We start from the raw sequence: 24,832 nt of genomic DNA on the forward strand, positions 1-24,832 counted from the left end.
AGCTGAAGGTGAGTCAAAAGAGCAAAGGCAGATGGCAGAAGCTGCCTGGGAGAGGCAAAGACAAGACATCATCATTGCTACTGACTTATGGGCCTGGCGTGATTCTAGCAAGAAATATGCTGGCTAGCCATAATGCTGTGAGACTACTAGTGGCCAGTGAACAGCTGTTACCCCTGCAAATTTAATTTCCACCTGTAGCATTTAACCCACTTTGCCAGCTCTTGTAGCAAACCACAGGACAGAAGGACAACCAAAGCAAAGTGCTTTAAATTTCTCTTTTCTTGAGGGTGGATACTACTTTGTCTTCTACGAATTTCTGAAGTTTCGTGTTTGGCTCTCTGTCTCATCGTAGACTTGTGTGGAGCTTTGCTTTTTTTAAATACATATTTTTATGTATATATGATATATTGTGGTCTGCCACAATAATATATATTTTTTTCTATTTCCCATCACTTTTTAAAGTATATGCAAACAACTATTTGTATGCTGTACTGGCCAGTCTGCCTCAAAAAACCCCAGAAATTTTCCAAGGTAAACCTAGTAAAGAGGTATTGTGATAGATGGATTTGAAGGGGAGATCTTGGTTGCAAGAGGCACCATTAAGTTAACGTGTGAGAACTGAGGGGCAGAGAAGTGAAGACTCGAGCCCTGTTGGCAACTGTTTGCCCGTGTAATAGGGATCAGGAGGTAAAGAACTGCATCTGCTGTCAAGTTTTTTTAACTAATGTGGTGCAATGTGGCATTGCTGTAACTGATTCAGCACAAAACTTCTGAAAAGCGTTAAATAATTTAAAGTTGTTGATTCCAAATCCAGGTAGGGTCTCCTGACGAAGTGTAAAATATTCCAATGTATTTGCAGTAGTTTATGTCAGCCTACATTTCTACAGTGGAACTTAAAGCAAACACAGAAAGTAATGTTGATTTTTTGATGAGGTTCATTTGGTTTTCCTGAGGCCTAGTGGTGGTAAGGATCCAATTAAATCTGTTTCTTGAATCCTTCTCCAAAGGGAAGATGTTTGGGGTACCAGCAATATGTATAGTTTTTTGGTATCTTTGGTATAGAAACTTAGTACCTGGTGTTGATTTAGATGCTTTCTAAGATGTGCAGGTAAGTGTGGGTTATCAGCTGTAATTGATCCTGTCTGAAGATGATGATTTGACTCCCGTGTCGATCAAATTTTCAATGTATTCTGTGCAGCTATTCTCTAGTAAGTCTCTCATCTTGTCGTGGGTTCTGGTACCGGTGTGCTTGAGGGTGTTCCTCTTTGGGCAGTGCGCATGCCGCTGTCCTGGCTCAGACAGGCCTGCGCTGTGCTGAGCTGCCCCCACTGCGCGGGTCACATCCAGCACTGTGGCCGAGCCCCGCTGCTCTGCAGTGGCTGCACAGCAGCTCTCCCGGAGCAGCAGTGCTTGCCGTGCCCGTGCCCGTGGCCGTGCCCGTGGCCGTGGCCGTGGCCATGGCCGTGCCCGGCCGGCAGCGTTATTTGTAATGGCTGGCTGACGGCTCGCTGCGCTGCCAGCACGGGGCCTGGGGCACTGCCAGCTACGCCATGGCCAGATGGAAGAGCAGAGCAGAGGGAGTGCTGCGATCCGAGATGGAAACTCGCTTGGGTTGTGTGTTTTGGATGGGTGGTTTAGGAGAGCAAAAAGATCAAAACTTGCTTTAAAACTACAAATGTGTTTGTGGTGACTTAAAGTTACCGCAAGGAGCAAGGGTAGGAGAGGCGTGTCTTCTCCCTGGAAGTACCATGGTAAAATTTTTATATTGTAATTACTGTTTTGGAGATCTTCTGGGTGGAAAATATGTGTCTTGGTGTATCCATGGTGACAAAATTAAGGTAGCAGTTGTTTTAAGTCACTAGCTTAAAAGAAGCTGAAAAGCTTTAAAAATTCCCCCCCCCCCCCAACAAGTGAATACTTTGCAGATATTACAGTATTAGAAAACTCAGAATGCTGTGTCCTCAAGTGCTTTGCTCATTGGTTGAGGTAGGAAATTAGGTGATGTGTAAACTGTTCAAAATTTCCTTTGCCTTCACTGGCTGATTTTTCTATCTTGCTCCTGCACAGGTGCTTCTAAATGTTTACGCAGGGCATGTCTGTGGGAGGACATTTACCTGTTGCTCCCTGTGGAGCTGGGTGCTCACTGGGAGCATGGTGGCACTTGGTTCAGCTCCCAGCTGTGCAGCAGACTCCTTGGGAAGGTCACATCTATATTTCTGCACTATGTCAAGTGTTGTGGACGATCTCACGACAGCTTGAATGTTGCTATGAGTCACTGTCATGCCACAAACACCTCTGAAAGAGTGTAGTGTGACCCTGGACCTAGCTAGTAAATTATCAATCAGCTCAGGCAGTGCTGCACTACCCTGGCTCAGAGGGAGTTTGGAGAGTGGGGAGGATCCTGCACTTGCTGGTTTTGCCATTGTTGTGGTGTCTCAGGTCCATACCCATAACAGCATGGGAAGAATAGTCCTTAGGCTTATAAGGATGACACAGGGACAAGTGTGTGTAATACTGGGATACTGTAAGAGATGTATCGGCTCTTTTGGAATTGGAATATTTCCTTTAGAAAATAACTTTGATCTCTATTTAAAGGCTTACAGTTGGCTATGTTCACTGGGAGTATATTTCAGGAGCTAAGTACCTGTCATATTTTAAAAACACCCTATGTTTCCCAAAGCCCTGGAACAGTTTTTAAAATCGCTGGATGAGTATTGGAATCAATGTATTTAAACAGAGCTGTGTCTATATTTGTTTGTGTGTATAATCATAGATATGCAATTACATGTATTCTCTGAAAAGAAACCTCTTCAATGGTGAATTTGAAATAATGATAAATCAGGTTGAGATTTAAATGTTCCCTAACCATTTAATAGCATCTAAATTAAGAAATATTTGCTAGGGCTTTAAAGGAAAATGAAAGTGCTTGAACCACAGGAAATCAATGGCCTAATCGTCTGGAAAAAGAGTTCATTGCAGTGCCAGGATAACCTGTGAGAGCAATAGCCTATTCTGCAGGTGTAGGGAGCATATTTATCATTGAAGTTCTACAGCAGAAGCAATTCCATGGCAGGTAACTTGTGAGGTTGTGAGACTGATTGGGAGTTGAGAATGTAATATATATAGCTTGTGTCAGGGAGGGATTTGAGAAAGACTAAATGAGGGATGGTGAGATATTCTCTTTATTTTGGTAGAAGCAGTCACATTTCCTTACTTTCTTTCATTATAGATAATACTCTTTTAGAAACAATTTTAAATGCAATTTTAAACCTGCTTTCTTCTCTTGTTGAGGTGTGTAGACACCCAGGTAGCTGGATGTGAAGTGCAGTGGGAGGTGCAGGTTGTGGTCTGGGTGGGGGACACGGTGGGAGCCACAGGCAAGGGTCTGTGCCCTGGTGCTGCCCCTTTGCACAGCTCCCCACTGTGAAGGGACTTTGGTCACAGCAGTGAAAGTCTGGAGTGGTCTGTGTGTGACTGACAGTGGCTTCTGGATGGTCAGACAGGAAAGTTCCCTTAACAAGGGTTTTTTTCCAAGGACAGCAAAAGTTAAATAAAAAATCACAGCAAAACAAAAGAAGAAACAAAAAACAACCCAACTTTAATAAAAAGCAAATCCACATCTAAAATGGGAAAAAAATGAAACTTGAATAAATGTATCATTTATTGCATATCTTCTTAGTTAAGTATGGTGTTGTGTCTTCCTTAACAAATTTGCATGCTGAACTGCATTGTATGGGATATTTAAATCTGAACATCTATATGTTTTATAGTTACTAATCAGGGAGAATCAGCCCTTTTTATAGGCTTAGCAACTAAGATCAGAAACCAGGTTTAAAGCTGCAGACCTTAATTATGGTTTCATGCTTTGAACTTAAAATAATTTTGAGTTAATTATGAATTTTGAAAGTATTACTATTATGACCTGCACTAATTTATCTTCATTATGAAGAGTCAGCATCAGGAAGCCTTTTGTTTTTGACAGGTTACAGAAGGGTGTCATGGGAGCTGCTCCTGTGCTCTCTGGTAAGATGTAGTGGGTCCTGCAGAGATCTTTTTGGGATCTAGAAACACTAGATACAAAGGCAGACCTTGAGAGTTGTGTGACAGTGAAGGAAAGCAGTGATTGATGCAGAGAGACCTTCAGGGATCGACTGTGTTTACTCCTTTGTTTACCTGCTTTGAGGAGTTACTGCCCTAGACTGCACTGGGACATTCTCATCCTTCCCAAGGAATGGGTTGTTTGTGTCGCTGATTTTATCTAGAATGCCCAGGGTATGGAAGAATGTGAAGCCTCATCTTTTTGTTCTGTATTTGGGAATAAAAGTCATAACAGTGAAAGTTGCTCTGCATGACTTTGTTACCAGTTAGACTGAGGCTTGGGAGGAGCCGAAGCAGGATCACAGATCTTGCAGCTATCAGTGCTCAGTGCTGAGCATAGATGACTTTGCAAGCAGAAACACAGGATGCAAATATTTAACAAAGCCTTTTCAAGCTCACAGGAGGGATTCAGAGTGCAAGTTGATGTTTGGAGCAGAGTGCCTGGGTGACAATCTGCTGTTTGCACTAATTAATAGAAGTTACATGTGCTTATTGGGTTAAGAGCTGATATGTAAATGGGCTGCAGTTCCATATCCTGGACTATGTCAAGAATAACTCCAGAAAGTAAAATCAATCCAGTGGTTTCCAGAGACAAGAGTGAATTAATGTTGTGGGAATATGGTTGTCAGAGTTAATGCTGATCTAAGGAGGATAAGAATAGCGTAGAGTTCAGGAAATCCTGAAATAGGAGTGGGAAGGGAATAACTATTTATATATTCCCCCATGTTTTTTATATATAATCTATATAAGAGACCAGCTGGAGATAGCTTATCTGGCAGATTTGCTGGGGCTTGAGTACATGGTGATGGCTATGGGCATGGCAGGAGAGTAGTCTTTCCTGACAGTGTGAAGATGTCTTGCATCAAGCAATAGAAATGGAAGGAAGAGATTTCAAATGATTGCAAGTTGTCAAGTGGAGTTTTGTTTGAGGGGAGACCATGTGGGCAAAAAATATAATGTTACCTTTATTTAAAGAAATCATAAATAAAAAAGCAGGACTGGGAAGAAGACTGGTGGGTGGTGGTACAGAGAAGACTCTTGCTGACATTTCTTTTTGGTGTTTTTCCTCTTAAAAACAAGAGCAAGTAGTCAAGCAATACTCATATCTGCTTTAAAATATATTTAATATATTTTCCACGGCTTCTTGTGTTTAGTAGGACTTTGGAGAATAGCTTTTTTTTTCCTTCTTTTTTTTTTCCTTATTGTTACAGGCAATGTGTGCCCATACAAGAGTTCAGTGAGTCAGTAAATTTCCTGAATTAGTTGCAGTAGTTGAAAACAGAGACTGAGAAAGGCCCCTTGCCACTGGTGAAGGTGACTGTGCCTAATCTGTGTGGTGCTGGCAATTTCTGTGTGTTCTCTTCGTGACAGGGAAGTCGAGTTGTGCTTCACATGTATGTCCTATGTGCTGTTGTGACACAAATTGGAGCATTTCTCTGCTGTCCTTGTTAAAATCTAACCCTGGGTATCTGTGACTGCTGGCAAAAAGAGGTCACATAGTAAGGCCTCATGCGAAGACCCACACAGCAAAGCCTTTTTAGGATCAACATTGAATGCTGTTGATGATGTCTCTGTTGACAATGATTCTGTTTCTTAGGATTGCTGCCCAAATGACTGCAGTTTGGAATTTATCACAGTTTGGGTGTTGCTTCAAAATAGAAAGGATGAAGCTGTTTTCTGGTTTAAGGGGAAGAAAAAAAAATTTGATTGAGCTCAGATGAGTGAAAACCAGGCAATATTAGCACATCATGGTACCAAGTATTTCCTGCCATGTCCACCCTTTGCCTTCAAAAAATCCAATAATTCTCTCACCTTTGTGCTTTGCAAAATCATGGAGCAGATCCTCCTGGAAACTGTGATGAGGCACATGGAGAATAAGGAGATGACTGGTGACAACCAACATGGCTTCACTAAGGGCAAATTGTGCCTGACAAATCTGGTGGCCTTCTATGGCAGTGTTACAGAGGTGGTAGATGAGGGAAGGGCAGCTGATGTCATCTGCCTGGACTTGTGCAAAGCATTTGGTAGTGTCTCACATAACATCCTTGTCTCTAAAATAGAGAGAAATTAATTTGGTGGCTGGACCACTCAGTGGACAAGGACCAGCTGGAGAGATGGGCCAACCTCGTGAAGTTCAAGGCCAAGCACAAGGTCTTGCACGTGGGTGGGGGCAATCCCAAGCACAAATACAGACTGGGCAACACTGTGTTGAGAGCAGCTCTAAGGAGAAGGGCTTGGCAAGGTATTGGTGGATGAAAAAAAGTAATATGACCCAACAATGTCTGCTTACACCCCATAAAACCAAGTGTGTCCTGGTCTGCATCCAAAGCAGCATGGCCAGCAGGTCAGGGAGGTGCATCTTCCCCTCTGCTCTGCTCTACTGAGACTCCACCAGCTCTGGGCCCACCAACACAGAAGGATGTGGACCTGTTGGAATGGGTCCAGAGGAAGGCCATAAAAATGACCAGAGGCCTGGAGCATCTCTCCTTTGAGATGGCTGGGGGTGTCGGGGTTGTTCAGCCTGGAAGATTTTATAGCGGCTTTATGGTACTTAGCGGGTCAGCAGGAAAGATGAACAGAGAGTGTAGTGATAGAATGAGGTGCAATGGTTTTAAAGTGGAAGAGGGTAGATTTCAATTAAGTATTTGGAAGAATGATGATGATTAGACAGTGGAACAGGTTGTCTAGAGAACCTATGGCTGCCTCATCCCTGGAAATGTTCAAGGCCAGGATGGATGGGGCTTTGGGCAGGCTGGTCTAGTGGAAGGTGAATCTGTCCATGGCAGGGGGTTGGACAAGATGATTTTTAAATCCCATTCCAACCAAACTATTGTGTGATGCTCTGAAGTAGCAGCAAGCTCTAGAAAGTACTAGAGCACTGAGAGGTGTCCTGTATCTAGAAACTGGTTTCCTTGACCAGTGTGCGGATAAATACAAGCCCTAAGGAAAAACTGTCCTGTGTTACAGCAGGAAGTCACCTTGATCTCTGTATTTGACAGGAATGCCAAGAGAGGAATGGAAGAGTAGAAAGAGTGAGTATAGATATTTCAAAGCAAGAAAATTGGAGAGCAGGACTTTCATCTAACTCAGAGTGTCCAAGTTCCTGGAAAGCTGAGCTGTCTATAACAGATTTTTGATCAGTTTGAATTTGACAACAGGACTCAATTCACCTGCTCTTGTTAAGCTGTGGCTTCCTTCACTAAGAACTTGTTGAAATTAGCCTGAAAGAAAACAACCTCTTAAATGGTTGGGAGTTGTCAGGGAGTTTCATAGATGGACTCCAGGTGGTGTGGGGCATGCCAGAGAGCCTGGAAGCATTTGACACAAGCCAGGACAGAAAGATCGAAAACATGCCTCTGGTCTCTGGAGCAGGATGTCTGGAGTAGCTGGATTTGAGGGAGGCCTTGTAGCTATAATTGGAATTCCACTGCAGCTGAGGTTTCTGTTACTAAACTTAAAACTTAGAGGCCCCATTGTGCTCAGCAACACATGATAACTAGGTATGGATAACTTGTAAAAGAAGAGAGAGGAAAAAACCCAACCTGAGAATAAAGATGGGACACAAGCAGACAAAACGTTTTGCCTGGGGTTATACAGCAGGTCATCTCTGGAGAGGGGAGTGGAGCCCTGGAACTCTCTGCTGGTGGTGTCACCACCTTCTTTGCTGAGAATTTAGTTGCCTAGGCTCACATGTTGAATGGGTCAAGGAAAATCTGTGCAATGGCTATGATACTCCTCAAAGAGGAGGATTTTGGGTGTCTTCTAGACTTGAGGAGTAGATTTAGATGCAGTCTACTGAGGTCATGTCCTGTCATGAATACAGTACTGCCTCTTCTGATGGCAGCGAGCACCCCTGTTTCAGGAGGCAGGGCTGCAGTCTGATCAGCCCTGCCTCTCATGACTTTATTAACATTGTTTAATGGGCATGATGGAGATATAGTGGTACTGGGCTTGATGCCTTGAGAGGCTACCTAGAACAGAGGCTAGACAGTGGTAAAGGAGTAAAGTAGGTATTTATTAAAAGGCCTTCAAAGGATAAACCTTGGGCAGTACAAGAGCCTGACCGTGGCTACACCCAAGATAGACGATGGGTCACACATTTTCACACCTCTATAAGTTTTGGTCCATTTACATGTTGGGGTTAATTGTCCAATTACAGTTTCAGGTCATGAAGTCCAATCCTCCCAGATTGCTCTCCTCAGTTTGCTGTTGTTTATAATTTTTGGGCCTGAAGCTGCAATAATGTCCTTGGTTCTCAGGCTGGAAAAGAATTATTTTGTCTTATTAAACTGTAAGGAGAACTTGCTAACACTTTATATGAAGTTCAGAGTTATATACTAATGCAGTACAGAATCTGGAAAATCTGAAAGCTAAAGCATTAAGCATCAAGCTGTACACAACTACCCAGGCTTGCTGCAGCAGTGTTGTGTGTGTGCTCCTGCATCTTCTTTGCCTTATCTCTTGACCTGCTCCTTAGCTCTGTTGAAAGCACGTGTGACTGCAGTGTAGATACAGACTTCCTCCTGCATTCCTATAGAAAAGATAAGGTGTGCAGTGTGTTCCTGTGCATCTGTGCTTGTGTTTACTGCACTCTCTAGGGATGCAAATGAATGATAAGGCTGGGTCAGGCCAGTGGTCTGTCTAACTTGATTTCTTCTTTGTAGCTGCCAAGAGCACCTGCTTGAACCAGCCAATATCAGTCCACAAAAGTAATGGAGAAAAAAGGATTTGTTCAAATTGTTATTACTAGAGCTTCTAGCTTGTTCTTACTTCATGATTGAGTTTGTTTTTGTAGGAAGACTCTTTGCTGTTATGATTCACTCTGGCTTAAAAGCAGGATTTTGCTTTCAGATGCCTTTTGCCTTAAAAGGTGATGTTGCTCCTGGTATTTGTCAAGTTTAGGAAAAAAAAAATCGAAAAATCATCAGGCAGCTCATTCTTCTCAAGAAACACTTGAAACTTCCATAGTTCTTTGTTTTAGAAAAATCAAAATAAAGCAATGCTTAGTGCATGCATTGCTGATGCCTCTTCAGGGACAGCTTGATTTATATAACAATAAAATATCAGACAGTGACACTCCTGCATGTAACAGGGATGTAGCCTGCTTGCTGGTGTGTCAGATTTCTAGACCATTTGGAAATTAGTGTCATTAAACACCTGAAATAACACGATTATAAAACCCAGACAAACAACAGCAAAAAAGGTAGGAGTTAAACTATGACAAGCCAGGCACATTTGATCTACAGACCTAATGTCTTTCAAGTGGGCAGATAAAGCACAGTCTTGGCTGTGTGTGGTCACTAAGGATGGAACAGCTCTTTTTTAGAGGTTGGCTTTTTAACCCTACATAATTTACGGTGATTAATTCCACTGTGCTTAACTATAAAATCTATCTGCAGTTCCAAACTTAGTGCTGAGGAAATGTATACACTAGAAAAAATCTTGTGGCACAAAACAGCGGTGTAATTCATTATCAACTATAAAGCTGCTGTGGAAAAGGAAGGGATTGTTCTTCTCTAAAGCTTTTGTGTACAGCTCTGACCTTACTGCTGCTTTTGTAGGTAGAGATAACCTGTTATGCATTGGCTGATTATGGATTCAAATGTTTCTATGCATTTGAATATAGCTATCTACTCACTTTTCCCTATGCAGCATCACTTGGTGAAGTTTTACCACTCCCAGCAGAAGATGCTTTTTATTTGTGGGTATTTATTGCATAAACTGGTTCTACAAAACTAAGCTTGTTTCCTTGCCATTTGTGAGCCTCAGAAACTTGAGGGTTTAGAAGCACTTACCAATTTTCACTTTTCCTTGACATGATCTTTTCCCTGTATAGGAAACAGAATCCCACACTCTTTTCTGAAAGCTTTCTCTGCATTGTTCCTTGGGACCCACAAAGCTTGTTTCTTGTGCTGCTAGTGGACTGTAAGTCACAGCCTGCTGTTCTGTAGACGCTCTTTACCTGGACTTTTCTCTACATGCCCAGTGTGCCTTATTCTCTTTCCATTGCATGTTCACTCTCACATTACTAGTTTGTAAGTTGAGTCAATGACAAAATCACCTCTTTTTAATGTTTCTTTTAAAATTCTGTATTGTAAATGTGCAAGAAGAGATTTTCTCCAGAAAATTAATGTTTATTTGGTGACCCAAGTTTCATTTTAGTAACAATCACCACTGAGGTTGAAGAGTGTATGGAGAAGTACAGTGTTGAGGTGAAGGGGATTGTGAGAGCAGTAATACTGGATTGAAAAGTTTGTTCCTGAAGTGACTCCTGATGACCACCTGCCTGTTTTACTCATGAATCTGTTGTTTTGTGTCTTGCAGTAGCATCACTGAAGGAGCCAGCTGTTACTGCTGTGGGAGGTCAAGAGCTCCTTCCAATTGCATCTTCTGTGTCATCTGCAAAACCCCCAGTTACAGTGAGTTTCTCATGCACACACTCTGTTTTCTCCAGTGAGGATTTGTTAGCTGTAATTTGTGATAATTATGTGTTTCTCTATTTATACTTCGTCAGATCACTTGCTACTGCAAAAAGCTTTGATTTATGAATCCCAGGCCAAAAGATTACATACACTTCTCATCCTCCCAAACCTCAAACTGGTAGCTCATAGTTGCAAATTCTTCTGGCCAGCTGCATACCTTGTAAGGGAAATGATCAAAGACTGTGTGCTTTGGGTGAGTGTTCTGATTATTCATCCAATAGGCAAAATGCGAATTGGACAAAATATTTTGTTCCTGAGAACAGTTTCAGAAAGAAAAATTTATTTAAATAAAAAAATGGAAAAAGCAAAGAAAATTAAACTTGTTCAGAGTGCTAGAAACACATCATACCTGTGTGACATCTAGTCATAGGCATGGCAGGTGAAAATAGAGGGTGACTCAGTGCTGGAGTGTTCCTGAGTCTGTACCTAGATATACTTTTAAAATGAGGTAATGGATTTTTCTCTGCAGTGCAAGAGAGCATCCTAATTCAGTGCTGTTTGGAAATGGAATGAAAACTCTTGAAAATCCTCATTCCCCCTTTTAGTTTCCACCTAAAGGAAATGAAGAAAATGCTTCCCTAATTCTGTCAGCTGTCTGTGAATGTCCATGTAACATATAACTTGCCTGTGCTTCTTTTGTCAATAATTCTCTTCTGCTAATAACTTAGTAGAACAGACTCAGGTGATTTCAGTATTTTGCATAACAATGGTAACAATTGCTTGCAAGGCCATTTCCAGTTTTCAGCCAATTCAGATAAGATTTACCTGGTTGGAAGAGCTGAATTGTCTTCTGAATTGGAAGAGTTGAGTATGCCCTATGTGGGATCCATCTGCAAGACTAGAACAGTGGGAGCTCATCTGTGCATGTGGAAGTGTGTGTTTTGATGAAAACTTGAGGACTAAATGAACAAAAAAACCGCTCTGAATCCTTAAGGGGCTGTTAGACACTTGTACAGTTAAATGGCATTGAATGTTGACATGGTCTGGTTTTTGTGTTGTGAGGTTGAGTGTACAGGAATTAATTGTACTCAGGTAATGGATTCTCCTGAGAACTAATAGGAGTAACAAGAGGAAACAATGCCTTAAGAGGAAAATGCCCTCGAATCTGTTGAAAGCTTTTAGCAAATGATTTTGGCACAATGTATATTTCTATTCTGTGTCAATATTGCAGATGCGTAAATTATACATGACTTACAAAATAAGAAAATTTGCTTCTAGGGAGCTCTTGTGTTTTGCCTGTAAGGATGGAGCCAGCTTGCAACATATGTAGAGAATATTACCTGTCAGAAATGGAATATTGAGTGAAAGTAATTGTTTTAATCAAGAGTAGTTAAAAGTGAGGCTGGGTTGAAGGAAAAAACAACTGCTCAGCTGGAGGACTGCTTCCAATGCTGCAGACATGCCCTGAGATGCATACTTTCTGTACTAGGAATATTGATCAGGGCCACGGTTGTACTTTGCGTTACCACTGTTCTTCCTGATAATTGCAACCAAGATTTCTTCACTCTTTGAATTCCGCTCCTTCCTCTGTACCCAACTTCAAAACACTTGGTGCTGGTGTATTGGATGAAGGAGAACACTGCTCAAAGGAGCAGCTTCTTGGTTCATGGATAGATAACTGGCAGAATCTGCTGGCTGAGGCAAAGACATTCTGGCTTGTATCAGTTGGTATTTTTGAGAAATAATCTGTAGTGATTGTGGGTTTTCTTAAGAGAGTTGCTGTAAAGGGGTATGATTGAGGGCAGTGACTGTATGCACAGTCTGAGATACACTGAGCTGAGTGCTGTACAGCAGATGAGCCCGAGACTTTGTGTTTCTGCTGAGAAGCACCCTTGAATGGTTTCTTTTAAGTGTGTTTTTTTTTTTCTTTTAATCAAAACCTGGATTGTTTCCGCACATGTTGTCTGTTTTCTATTTATCTTGAGTCAGTGTCCGTTTCCTTCTCATTCTTCACAGTGCCTTGGGAAAGCTGAATCCCTCTTGAAACCAGGGAAGCCACCTCCAGTTAAAACCAGCTGACAACAGAGGGATGAGGTTGCAGATGAGTGATGTGAAAGACATTTGTGTCCTACAACATTTGGCTACTGCATCCTTGAGAAGGCAGAACTCTGCAGTTGTAGCTGCTTGAGCAGGGCTCTGTGCAGAGCAGGTCAGCCCTGGTGCAATGCTGGATGCAGAGTGGATACTGGTAGTCCTGCTGAAGCATTTGCTTTCCTAACCCACATCACTCTGGACTTACTGCTCTCACTTCGTTGTCCCTTTGTTGAGCCATCAGACTTTCTGAACAAGCTGCACAAGTCAATGCATGTTCCTCATGTGGCTTTGCCTTGTGTAGCCTCATCTGTTTAACTCCTCTGGCCTGCCTGTTGTATGTTGGTGTTCAGTATTTACTTTAGGGTCACAGTAAAGTCTTTCACCTTGCTTTCCAAATCTCACCAGGCAAAGTCCTTTTCAGAACCTGGCTACTTCATGGCTGTACAGCCTACCTCAGAATAGTTGTTGTCCCTGATGTGTGAATGAATAAGGTCTTTATAGGATTGACAGCTATAAGACATTCCCTCTGAACTCTGAGATGAAAGTGAGATGTTTCCTTTCTCCTTCCAGAGGGCTCTTCTGCTCAAAGAGGAGGGAGGTGGTTTCCTTTCCTAGAGATGTAACTCCTATCAGGTATCATAGCAGTGTCTGTAGCACTCCAGGGCAGCATGCTCTGATGCCTCATGCTATGGGAAACTGGGAATGAAAGGCGACTCTGCCAAGAGGCTTCTGTCTGCGTTGCTGGGACAGTACACGTGACTCTATGGCACTACCTGGAGCTCACTGGTGATACAGTGGAAGGGAAATAAGGGAAAATTAAGTTTGGGCTCAAATATTCAGATTACAAGGATACTCTCTGGAGCTGATCAGCTTGCTTGCTAATGGCATAGCACAGGGAACAGAATAGAGAGTTTGTTTGGTTTTGCACTGCAAATACATAAGCCACCCTTGCTTTGGCTTCCAGCCCAGGGTGAAGAGACTGGCTGATCACCCTGCTCTTTCAGTGTTGACAGCTGTTGTTGTCAGGGACAGATGTGACTTGGGTCTAAGATAGGGATAACAGTGTGAGTGCTTTTTACTGGCAAGGTAGATTTTTAGGAGATAATGCAGTTTGTCTGTTGCACAGTTAAAGGGAAACGAGAAAGGCTTTTCTGTTCTCTTGATGGATTTTTCCTCAGTTTTTTTTCATATTGATTCCTCTGATGCCAGGAGATTTGCTCAAATATTCTAGCACTTAACGGTCCTAGATTATATCTTTGGTTCATCCAGTCTCAAACCATTCCTCCTCTTTCCAAAATCAGTTATCTTACTAGCATGGAAACAGGCAGTTCTGGGATACTATTGGCTCTGCAGATCTAAGTCTCTGTGTTTAATGCTTAAAAAAATGTTTTGGAAAGCAGAACAAGAAAACAGTATAGGAATTTGGTGGGCAGATAAACTGCATTCCTGTTTCAGGCTGTTTATTCAAAGTTTTAACTTTAAGGCAAAAGTAGGCTATTTTTAACTTGCCTTTTTTCCCTGTATATTAGCAAAACCAAATTTCCCTCTCGAAGGAGAGGGTGGAGTTGGGAGGAAGGAAGGGTGGAATTGAAACTATTTCATTAAATCAGTTTAAATATCATTACTGCATGATTTTGTTTTTACATTACAGTTCTGAGCACAGAAGAGTCTCTTTACACTTTCCAAAGAGGGGAAGCTTTGTGTACAGAGAGGGTGAGTGAGGGCATTGGAGACAATGAAGTGGTTATGGAAAGCTTATGACTTCTGCTTGGGGGGAACTGTCAGGAAGGTAATCCAGCTCTCCTGACTCCTGGTGTCTGTGTTTTGATGGTTTATGGTAAACTGCTTCTGAAGCAGAGAGAGCAAGAGCAGCTCCAACAATTTCCTTACTAGGTAGATGTGAATTTGGCTTTAACTTCCATGATTACTGACTTCAGTGTGCTGCAGTAAGGATGGCTGAATCCAGGGCCTGAGGATCAGGTTTGTAGAAGGAAGGATAAATTCTTCATACTTTGAGACTGAATGATAACCCAGGAGCTGGTGCAGAGCATTGCTGCTCTTTGAATCTCTTGCACTTTGATGTTGATTCTTCAGTACCTTCTACTTCTCCCCCCTCTGTTGATAAGAGCTGAATGATCTTGACAGTGGAACATCTGAAGTTCACCTCTGGTGGTGGAGTGTAGAGCTCCTCGTGCTGTCCTGTCTGACTGCACACTTTACTCAAGATTAAATCCTAAATTATCTCTTCTTGCACTGTTTTATTCCTGCTGTGTGTTCTCCCACACTGTAGGAGAGCTGATGAAAACCAGAAGTTGTCTTTGTGTCTAAAGAAAATAAAAACTTTCCTGTTTTAGAAATACACAGGAAGCCTGCCCCAAAATATGTTAACCCTTCTCATCTGGTGATAGCATGTTACCATGTTAATGAACTATGTGTAAGCTTAGACCTAGAAAGACAACCTGATATTCCAAGCCTGAGTCCCAGGTAAGACTCCCTGCTCCTGAGGGATCAACCTGGGGCAGGAGCCCTTTCTGTGGAATCTTGGGCTCTCTGTTTATCTACTTTCTTCTCCTCTTTGACTTCTCCTACTGGGAAGCTGCTTCAGATCACAGCTACTTCATACTTGGATTTCTCGGACCTCCAGCCAAGAGGAGTTTGTGGTTGATTTATCTCATTTCTGCACCAATATAATCCTATGGTTTAAATGTCTCTTTGCATTTCTTGCAGCTCCCTCTCCTCAAGTGTGTTTGCAGGCAGTGATCCTGTCCTCTGTTGTGCTGTGTTTTGTCAACTTAAACAAGTCAAGCTTTCCTGAGATAGGCCTCTTAGTCTAACCAGCGCTTCCATGCACCTGCTTACAATTGAGTAAATTGTCTTTGAATTTTGCTGTGACCAGAACAACTGATAATAAATGTGTGAGAAAGGGCTGCTTGCATTAATGCTGATTTCAACATCTAACCATTAACTGTGGCTTAAGCATGATCATTTATATAGATATGTTTGAGCAGAATCCTCTGGTCTTGCTTTGAAGACATCCAGTAATGGTGACTCTTTCTGTATGAGGATAGTTCTTTCAATGGCTGGTTACTTTGATGTTTAGCTAGGTACCTTAATTTGAATATGCTACCTTCAGTCACTGCATCCTGAAATGCCTTTCCTTGTTAAATTACAGAGGCTTTTGTTATCACAAATCTGATTTTGCTTAGAAGTGCTCTAATACTTGTAGTCTATGTAAAGCAATTAGTAAATTACAGTAGTTTGTATTTCAGAAACCAAACACACTTATTCCAAAAAAAGTCCCTTTTAAGGTGTGTTTGAGTATCCAAAAATGGATCTCTATCAGCTTGCATCTCCAGATGACACTAGGCACTGCATCAGCAAGAGTATATGCAAAGAATGAAAATAAAGTCCATTATTTATGACCCTCTCTCTGAGATTCCCTGGCTTATGTGAGAAAAGTGGAACTGCTTGGAAATACTTTGCTTCCCCCTGGATTTCTGGCTTCTTTGAAGGTTGTCTTGATCTTTGTGAATAATCTTGGGTTTATACGTTTGATTTCATGCCAGCAAACTAAATCTTTCCGTAATGTGCATTCCTTCAGGCTTTGTATATCATGAAGATTTGAGGGATATCTCCCACTCTTTGTTGTAGTGCTGTTTTCCTTCTGCTGGCACCAAAGAAAAGCAGGATGTGGTTGTGAGCAAGGCACAGCCTGCTGTTCACAGCGTCAGAGTTTGTTACCTGGCTGTGCTGCCTGTCCGTGAGCGAACTGCACAATTGCTCCCTGGGTCTGCCTTTAAACTGGGGGCAGTGACACTGTGCCTGGCCCTGCCGAGCTCTTGGACTTCCTAAACCCTTCCAAAGACCCTCTCTCTCACACCTTAGCCATTGGGCTTACAGGGAGGGTAACACAGGGCTGCTAGTGGAGATTAGCTTGTGTTCCCAAAACCAATCTGATCTAGCAACACAGTGCTCTCACTGCTGGGAATATCCTTAGGATGCTGGTCAGGGGGGCTGTGATTTTCTTTTTCCTTCTTTGTGCTCTCCCAATATCTGTTTTTTGTTCCACTCTGTCTCTTGTAATATACTCTAAATTAGTGGCTTCTCACCCTTTTGGAACAACAAACACAAAGTTTCTGGCAGGCTGAGCTCCTAGTTTGTCATACATCCCTGTTCTTGCATTCAGAGTGCAGTAATTTTGCTTATTGGAGAGGCTACAAACATTTATCTTGCTCCTGTGAGCTTCTACCTGGGGAACCATTGTGTTGCTCTCAGCATAAGGACTGTTTTTCTTCTGCTTCTCAGTGCCTTTCTCTAAAGTCTTGATTAAAGGTGTAGTAATACAAATACATTTGTCCTAAAATCAATTGAGTGTATACCACATGTCTTTTAAAAAAACCCTCAAACCCCAATGGATATAAGTTGCCTGAATTTCAACTGAAATCCTACCACAAGAAAATTAATTGGTCTTTCCTTGACTGTTGGAGTTTTAGTCCAGGGCAAAATGATTTTGGCAAAATGCTTTCAGGCACTTAACTTTGATAATTGTGATTTCATTTATAATTATTAATAAATCCTTTCACGATGACAAGGTTTTGCCTTTAGAAAATGCCTGTGAGCCACTCCTGCTAGACTACACTGCCAGTATGTGCATATAATTTATCAGATATGTATGTTAAGAAGGTAGCTTTAACTTTTTAAGAAGGTGTCTTTAACTGGGTGCACCTTCTCTTAGATGACTGCCATCCTTGTTCTCTGGGTATCCTTTACATCATTTAAAGAATATCATAAACTCAGCAATAACTTGCCATACATCCCATTGTCAATTATCATTGAATAATTTTTCACATATGCAATTATATTGTCTTCTACTTTCTCTTTTCATGTTTTTCTGGAGGGAGAGAGTGCTCTTCTGCTTTAAAAAGTATTCTTTTCCTGCTTTGTCACAAGTGGTGTTAGTTCATTCTGCATTACTTTTTTAGTTGTTTGCTCAAGTCCTTTAAAAGTGCAATTACATAATTCATATAAATTTAGAAAGGGAAAGATGAAGATCTCTGATGTCTATTTTTTTTATCCTCCTTGGAAACTAGGAAAAATTCAGGTTAGGATGCTGCCAAGTAATTAGCATTTGAAATGGGGTTTAAGGTTGGACAGTTTCTCACGTGTGATGGATGGAGGATATGATTCTGGAGTTTGTTTGCCTTTCATTGGGAGAAATAATCTCTCAGTTTTAATAAATGACTGGTTTTGAATCCAGAAGCAGCTTCCCCATAGCTATGTTTTGTGGTGGTTTTTTTGGTTTTGTTTTTTTGTTTTTTTTTTTTCCCTTGTCAGAGAAGGTCAGTGTCTAGTTTGCTTTGAATTTAGAGGTTAGTCAAGCCCTCTATATTAACCTAGAATGTGGGCAGGCAAACAACCTCTGCTTTGGAATTTGTTCTGAATAAGGCTGATTTTATTTGTTTGTACCACAGCAGTGTTCACCAGCCCCAGCTGGCAGCTCATTCTGTGTGAGCACTATGCAACTGCAGGACAAGAAATGGTTGCTGATCAGACAGGCTTCAGCCCCTGTGGGATAACTGATCACTGTGTTAGTAAATGCTCCTGCCTAAACAGAGACTTGATCCTGGCTGTGCCCAGCTCTCCCAGGTGGAGGGAACACAGTTCAGGGTGAGAGCTGTACTTTGTGCACACACAGGGCACTCGGTCTGTGTAGAGTAGCTGTCATTGTTTCCCAGGTGTGAAGCTTGGGAAACTTCCTTGCCCACAGGCTGCTGTTTTCCCTGAGTAGCACCTGGAGAAAGACAGTGACCAGCAGTGGACTGCTGGTGTCCTGGTGAAGGTGACACAGTCCTGCCTGTGCTTTTCCTAGAGAACCCCTTGCAACTGACCAGGGAGAGGAGCTCTGGGCTGTGTGGATTGTTCTTGCAACTTACTCCCACCCATCTGTGTTATGGGACAATTCAGTACCTGTCAGGAGAGAGATAAGGGAGCAGCTTAAGGTTCAACTTCTATTAGGGGCTTGTCAGTTTGGGCTATATGAGCTCTTCTGCCAGGCCATATATTGGGACATTTGCAGTCTACATCATTAAGTTCTATTTAAGGACTCATTTGCCTTGTTCACTTAAAAAAAAAAAAAGGTAGTTTTAACAGAAATCTGGGGCTTATCATCTTCCCCTCTGCTCCTGGAATCTGCATTTAAACTCAGGATTAGGAACTGATAGACAGCTCTGATGACATGAATCTAAGGGAGAATAATTCAGAACTGTCAGTCTCGTGAATTTTCCTATGATGCTCTTGAACATGGCTAAGATCTATTTGTATCAATCTGTAGGCTCAGGAATAGCGTTGCTTCCACTTGTGTTTTCCTTGTGTTTCAAAAGCTATATCTACAACTATAATGGCTGCATCTTGATCCATTTTAAATGGTAACACAGTTTGCATAGAAGTCTGAGACTTGTATTTGCATTCTCCAGAGTAAGATTTCCAGTCGTCATAGTGAGAAGTGGATTAATTGCTGCAAACTCCATGTGTGTACTTGAATCTCATCTCTGCAGTCATTTTGATGTTTTGAGTCCACCATTAGCTTCAGATGCCTATAGCCCAGCTGTCTGCCTCTGACTGATTTATATGAGCTCTCCTTCCAGACAGGAAGGGGAAAGAGATATTTTAGAACATAGTTCATCTGACCCTACTTTAGCCAACTGCTTTAGAAACAGATGAATCCTGTCCTGCAGGTGACTGTTTCTCTCCACTGACTGTCGTGTCAGATGTTGATGTCACATTTATTGAAATGAATCCTGTATGAAATATATCCACTTTTAAATTTAACTGATCAGGTATTCTCACTGAAGTGTAGTTCCCAGCCAGCAAACACACCCTGGTACCCAGGGAGCTGGTTGTGTGCTATAACCTTCTCTACTTTTATTCTCCAGCTCTTTATCTAGAGAATGAAAATTATTCCATCATGACAGGAACACTGGCCTTTAGAAAGCTCCTTTTATCTACAGAAATACTTTCTGCGGTATTTTTCCACTTTTGCTTATCCATCTTAGAGCTGGATTAACTTCAGAAAGACCTTGTATGGAACTCTGAGGCACATTTATTTCTTTGACCAGTAAATCAGTATTATAGTTTCCTGGGGCCTGGAAAAGAGGGTATTATTATGGAGTTATACTAAGTCCACTTTCCTGAATGCTGAATTTCCGAGGAAAAGATATAAATCTCCCCGCGCAGGAGAAGAAGCTATATGAAAAAGACTTTAGGTGCCTTAGTCTCTTTCTGTTTATGCTTGCTTGCCTTTCTTTTCTACCTTCCTCCCTTTCCTCAGGTATGCTATATATTACTTAATCTCCTTTGAGGTAAGTATAGCTTCTTTGTCGCTGTGTGGAGCACATTAGTATTCAGAAGAGTTGTTTTCTGTGTCAGAGCCAATATTTTGCTTCTTTGTAACCCTAACCTTCTTGGAACTCTCCAGCTAATATTTTTCTTTCATTCTGTCTTTTATTGACTGTGGTACACTGAGTATTGCTTCCCTCCCCAGTAACTTTTTGGTTTTTGTTCATGGCTAATACATCCATTTTATGAAGGCATGAAGCCTGTTTACAGAGGAAAGCATAGCTGGTTGCAGGGGCTTGATGGAAGTGACAATAGGAAGCACAGGCTCCCGAGTCATGTGTTTTGTGTAGATGAGGTCTAGCATGCAGCAGAGAGGCACAAATTCTGTGGCTCCACAGGACCCTTCTGGCTGTGACTGGTCCATCTGGGAAGAGTTGTGCTCAGGCTTGCTGGCAAGGGTTTAGGTGAGCAGAGAGGGTGACAGTGGGGATCCATTCCCCCAGCTCATGCCAGAGGAGAAGAAATCCCAGCTGCTTTGCACCTCTGTGTCTCTTCCCCACCATTCTTTTTCTGTTTGCTCTGCAAACTGCATCAGGAAGAAAATTTATTCCTCCAATGCCAATACAAAACACAGCATGTGGAGCTTTGCATCCTGTACCCCACCCTGCCTTTATTTTCTTTCCCTGTGTCATTCTTCTGTTTTACTGTCATTGTAGGAGACACTGAAGGAGTTCCAGTAACTGAAGCTAGTTTTGACATAACTTTTCTCCTCTTCCCTCCCCTCCTCACTGTAGTTATACAGCCTTGACACAAATCTCATTGCATGCATGTTTTAGAAGGCTCGGAATTCTCATGGCACTCAAGGGAGGAGGGATGACTTGCCTGCTTTGCAAATATTTATCATCATCTTCACATGTTGAAGCTCTCAAATGATTTCGACCAGGATCTTCTCATCCACAGCAGATTTTTGGACCACAGAACTGACATATATGGGGCATAATAGGCTGTGCAGCAATACCTGGGAAGTTTTCTGGTGTGGAGAGGGGATCTCACCAGCTGCTTTGGTTCTGGTTGGGATCCCCTGAAGTTCTAGGGAGATAAATCTTTGGGTTGCCAAGGTATTCTGGTAGAGAGGGATGAAGAGAAGTTGACATCTGATTGTGACTGTAAGGAAAAATGCTTTTTTATTTGTTTGGGATTATTATTCCAGATCACCCTTCCTTTTGTCTTAGATTAAATGTGGTTGCAGCTTCTCTGGTTTCATCTGACATGCACAGGGCCTGAAATGCAGACCTGTGATTCAGGGCTGCAGACCAGTGTTTTAAATGTCTGTTCCAGCATCTCACTAGCAGAGTTGTCTTGTTCACAACCGGTCTCTTAAAGGATGCAGCTAACTTGTCACATTTAGGCCACCAAGTCACCGGTTCAGTCAGTCAGTGTTGTTGGTTATTTGCAATGAAGTCCAAAACACACCTTCAAATAACAATTATTTTTGGGCAATCCAAATTTTAAGAACTCTCAGGCTTCCCTGTAATTTGCAGATAATCTAGTCTCAGTTTTGCACCTTCCTTTTGGTGCTGTCCTAGCCTTACAGGAATGTTGTCCAATCAGAACTGGTAATGGTCACCCATAAGCTGTTCAGAAACTTTTGATTTTCTGCTTTAAAAGTGGTGTAAACCTAGTTCATAGATGACAAATCTGGCCACCTAGGCAAATAAACAAAAACAATCAACACACCAGAATTTTTCAAGATGCGGTAAAGCTCTGACAGGAATAGAGCAGTAGGAGAGAGTTGGTGGTGGGGAAATCTGACAAGTTAATTTATTTTTGGTGTTTTAATTGGATCAGTTGGGAGACAGAAAGAAAAGATGGTGCAGGAGACAAGAGTCATGGAGTCCTGGGAAAGGGGAGCAGGGAAGGAACTGTAAACATTACCAGCAAAATAATCTACTTCGTGTGCAAAGTCCATTTAAATGTAAATTACCCAAAGTGATTTTTAGTGGATTTTTTTATCAGCGCAGTGTAGAAAGACAGAATTATTTCCCCCCTTGTTTAAATATGTGATGCAGACAGCTGTAGAGAGCTATAAACATCCCTCATCTCTCTACCTCCTCACACCCACTTCTTTCCTTTAGGCTCCTTAGAACTGTTCCCTGCAGCAATGCTTCCAGGTAGTGACAGTGTGGATGTTCACTTCAGTCACCAGAGCCCTGTCAGGGCCAATTAGCATCCTAATGACTGGCATGTACCATCTTGGCAACATTCAGTCTGTGCTTTGTACCAGGGGACCTCTCCTCTTAAGAACCCATCTTGTCTCATCTGGACCGTACTGGCCATAGAAATCTGTAAAAAAAAATAGAAGAAAATTTCCATTTCATCTTGTCTTCTGAGTCCCAGGGGCTTTAGCACTGAACAAATATACTGTCCTTTCTTTTTGCTGAAAATGATGAATCTTGGCTTCAGGGAGGGGACTTAAATCAAACCACTGCTCTTACAGGTACGGAGGACTTTGGGCTGAAACTTCAGTGAGGCAAAGTAATGCAGTACTTGTTCTTCAGAGCTTTGTTGAATGAGAGCAATCAAAGACCAGCCACATAGTCTTTAAATATTGAGTGCCTGGACAGTATGAGGACTAAAGTGGTGCTTTCCTGAAATTACTGCTACCTGTTGTTTGGTGGTCTGCTGCAAAATCCACTCCAATAGCTTCTGCTGTCAAAACTGTGCTTTTGTCATTCAATCAAACCAGAGCTGAATGCAGTGTAGAGATCTTTAGAGTAGCACAGGCCAGGACATGCAGGTGAGGAGATTTAGGGGAGGTTTCACAGCAACTCGGTGCATAGTGGGAGTCCAGGGTGCCCCTCAGCAGCCTTTGTCAGTGTGGAGTTTGTCATGTCTTTGTACACTGCTCTGCCAGACCAGAAGAGGAACATATCTAGCAGCACCAGAGTTAAATGCTGCAGTATTAAATCACCCCATCCCTGTGCTGTGTTTTATTGTTCAGTGACAGCATGCTTTCAAGAGAAACTCATGCATCTATCCTGATTTTCAGCCTTAAAAGTCACTGTTTCTTCTTGTTAATGTGGCATTGCTGTCCAATCCTGCCATGTCCTAGCTCTTCAGTGGCTTAAATGCAGCGCTGTGATGCCAGGGCCAGCTGGTTGGCACAGCTGGCACAGCCACACTGGGTCATCTGGAGGGAGAGGTCAGCAGTTTAATGGCCCTTAAGAGGAGCCAAATCAGCGGCGATGCCAGAGAGCAGCTGAAGGGCAGTGTGTTACCATGGCTGGACTGAAGCTGCAGGAGAGAGGATTTCAGTTTGTGGGGCTGTGGAGGTGGCACCTTTCACTGGTAGCAGAACACTGTACTACTTGAAATGACATTGCTGACATTCTGAGGACAAATAAAGATTTTCTTCTCTGTAAGGGGCAGCAAATCATGAGTGTGAACGCTGGAAAGTAAGTGAGCAAGAATTATTATTTTTAAGGTCATAATTATCCTTAAAACCCCCATGAAAAAAATAGCCCTGCCATCCCCTAGCCTAGTGTGCAAGGCTGAAAGACAGCACATTAGCATATCCACATGGTGCATATGCTATTTTTAACATTGCTGTGAGAATTTTCCTGAATTTTTTGAATGGCGTTTGCATTTACTATCAGAATGCTGTCATAATGGCTATCATGACTTTTTAAATCCTAAACTTAATGTTTTCATTGATCTTCTGCAATGTCACAAGAACTTGATGGCCAGGAAGGCTGCAGGTACATAGCTAGGAGCACTGTGTTTGTTCAAGTACTTGCCTGCACCTCTTCTGTCTTCTGGATATGTCCCTAGAAGACCTAAACCTGTGCCCTGGAGCCTTTTCTTGGAAGTGCCACCTTGAATGTCATGGTCCCTGTTCAATCTGGTTTATAATGCATTGAGCCAGCTCTCATGAATGAGGTACAGTAAATCAGCAAGGCTGATTGACTGCATGCTCAGAAAGTACCCAAACAGAAGCCCTCCTAAAATGGCCCAATGATTTGAATTCTTCCTTTTGTGATGTCTTACGTGCATGATTTAGTTTGTAGATCCCTCTGAGATTGATGCCCTCTGTCCCTTTCTTGTGGGTCCCTGAGCATCCCCAAATCTGGCATTTTAGGCATCACATAGTCACAGTATGCTGCTTTCCCAGGACATCTTGCATTAAACTCTACTGAAGGTCACACTTAGTTTTTCTTTACAAACATGGAGGCCAAAAATTTAAAATAAAACATAGCCTCTAATAAAAGTGTGATTATTGTATAATGATCTCTCTTGAGAAGCTTAGCTGCTTAGTGAAGTGTCAGGTATTAGATGGTATTAGATGAAATGGAGAAAGTTGGCAGAGCTGATGTAAAAGATGGATAACAACAGGGCAGATTTTTCCAGCATTAGTCTGTCTGTATTCCTAATCCTTACCTAGAGCTATTCTACCTCTCTCTTCAGAGTAAGGAAGTAACTAGGTTTCTGTGGCCTGTTTAACAAGAGGAGAGTGCCCTGCCGCTTTCCAAAATGTGTATGGGAAGAGAGCATATAAGCTCCTAGGCAAGGGTTCACAGCCCTGACACAGATTTTTGGCAACTAAGCACGCATATCACCTGGGAGCCAGGGGCTGGATAGTTGTCCCTGCTGCAGAGAGGGGCAGAGCCATAGCATGAGCCAGCCCTCCTGTCCCAGTGGAGCTTCACAGCCTTCAGAGCCAACTGGTTTCTTAGGGCTGGAGCCAGAGGCTGAGAGTTAGGGATTCAGGACTGAGGCTTGAGGGTGATCCCCAACTGCCCAGGAGAATGTAAATCTCATTGGTGTGACTATAGACATATCTATTGTGGCCAAATCTGCAAAAATCCTATAGATCTCTAACTCCT

At 42.2% G+C, this 24,832-nt stretch overlaps 1 protein-coding gene across 13 annotated transcripts in view; it reads left to right on the forward strand.

The window, feature by feature from the left end:
- TSPAN4 (tetraspanin 4) overlaps nucleotides 1-24,832 on the forward strand; it is a 412,669-nt gene that overhangs the window by 57,617 nt on the left and 330,220 nt on the right. For 7 of the 13 annotated variants that reach the window (XM_068193872.1, XM_068193873.1, XM_068193870.1 and 4 more), the window contains exon 2: nucleotides 10,423-10,551. The exons of 2 other annotated variants lie outside the window; for them this stretch is intronic. In XM_068193872.1, coding sequence (XP_068049973.1) covers nucleotides 10,529-10,551 — 23 coding nt within the window. In that variant the 5' untranslated portion in view covers nucleotides 10,423-10,528. Of the gene's footprint in view, nucleotides 1-10,422; nucleotides 10,552-19,790; nucleotides 19,877-24,832 lie in introns of those variants that run through there. 4 more of the 13 variants (XM_068193882.1, XM_068193885.1, XM_068193879.1 and 1 more) reach the window with 3 other exon arrangements.

This window comes from Anomalospiza imberbis, chromosome 6, assembly GCF_031753505.1.
Source record: "Anomalospiza imberbis isolate Cuckoo-Finch-1a 21T00152 chromosome 6, ASM3175350v1, whole genome shotgun sequence".
NCBI classification, from domain to species: domain Eukaryota; kingdom Metazoa; phylum Chordata; class Aves; order Passeriformes; family Viduidae; genus Anomalospiza; species Anomalospiza imberbis.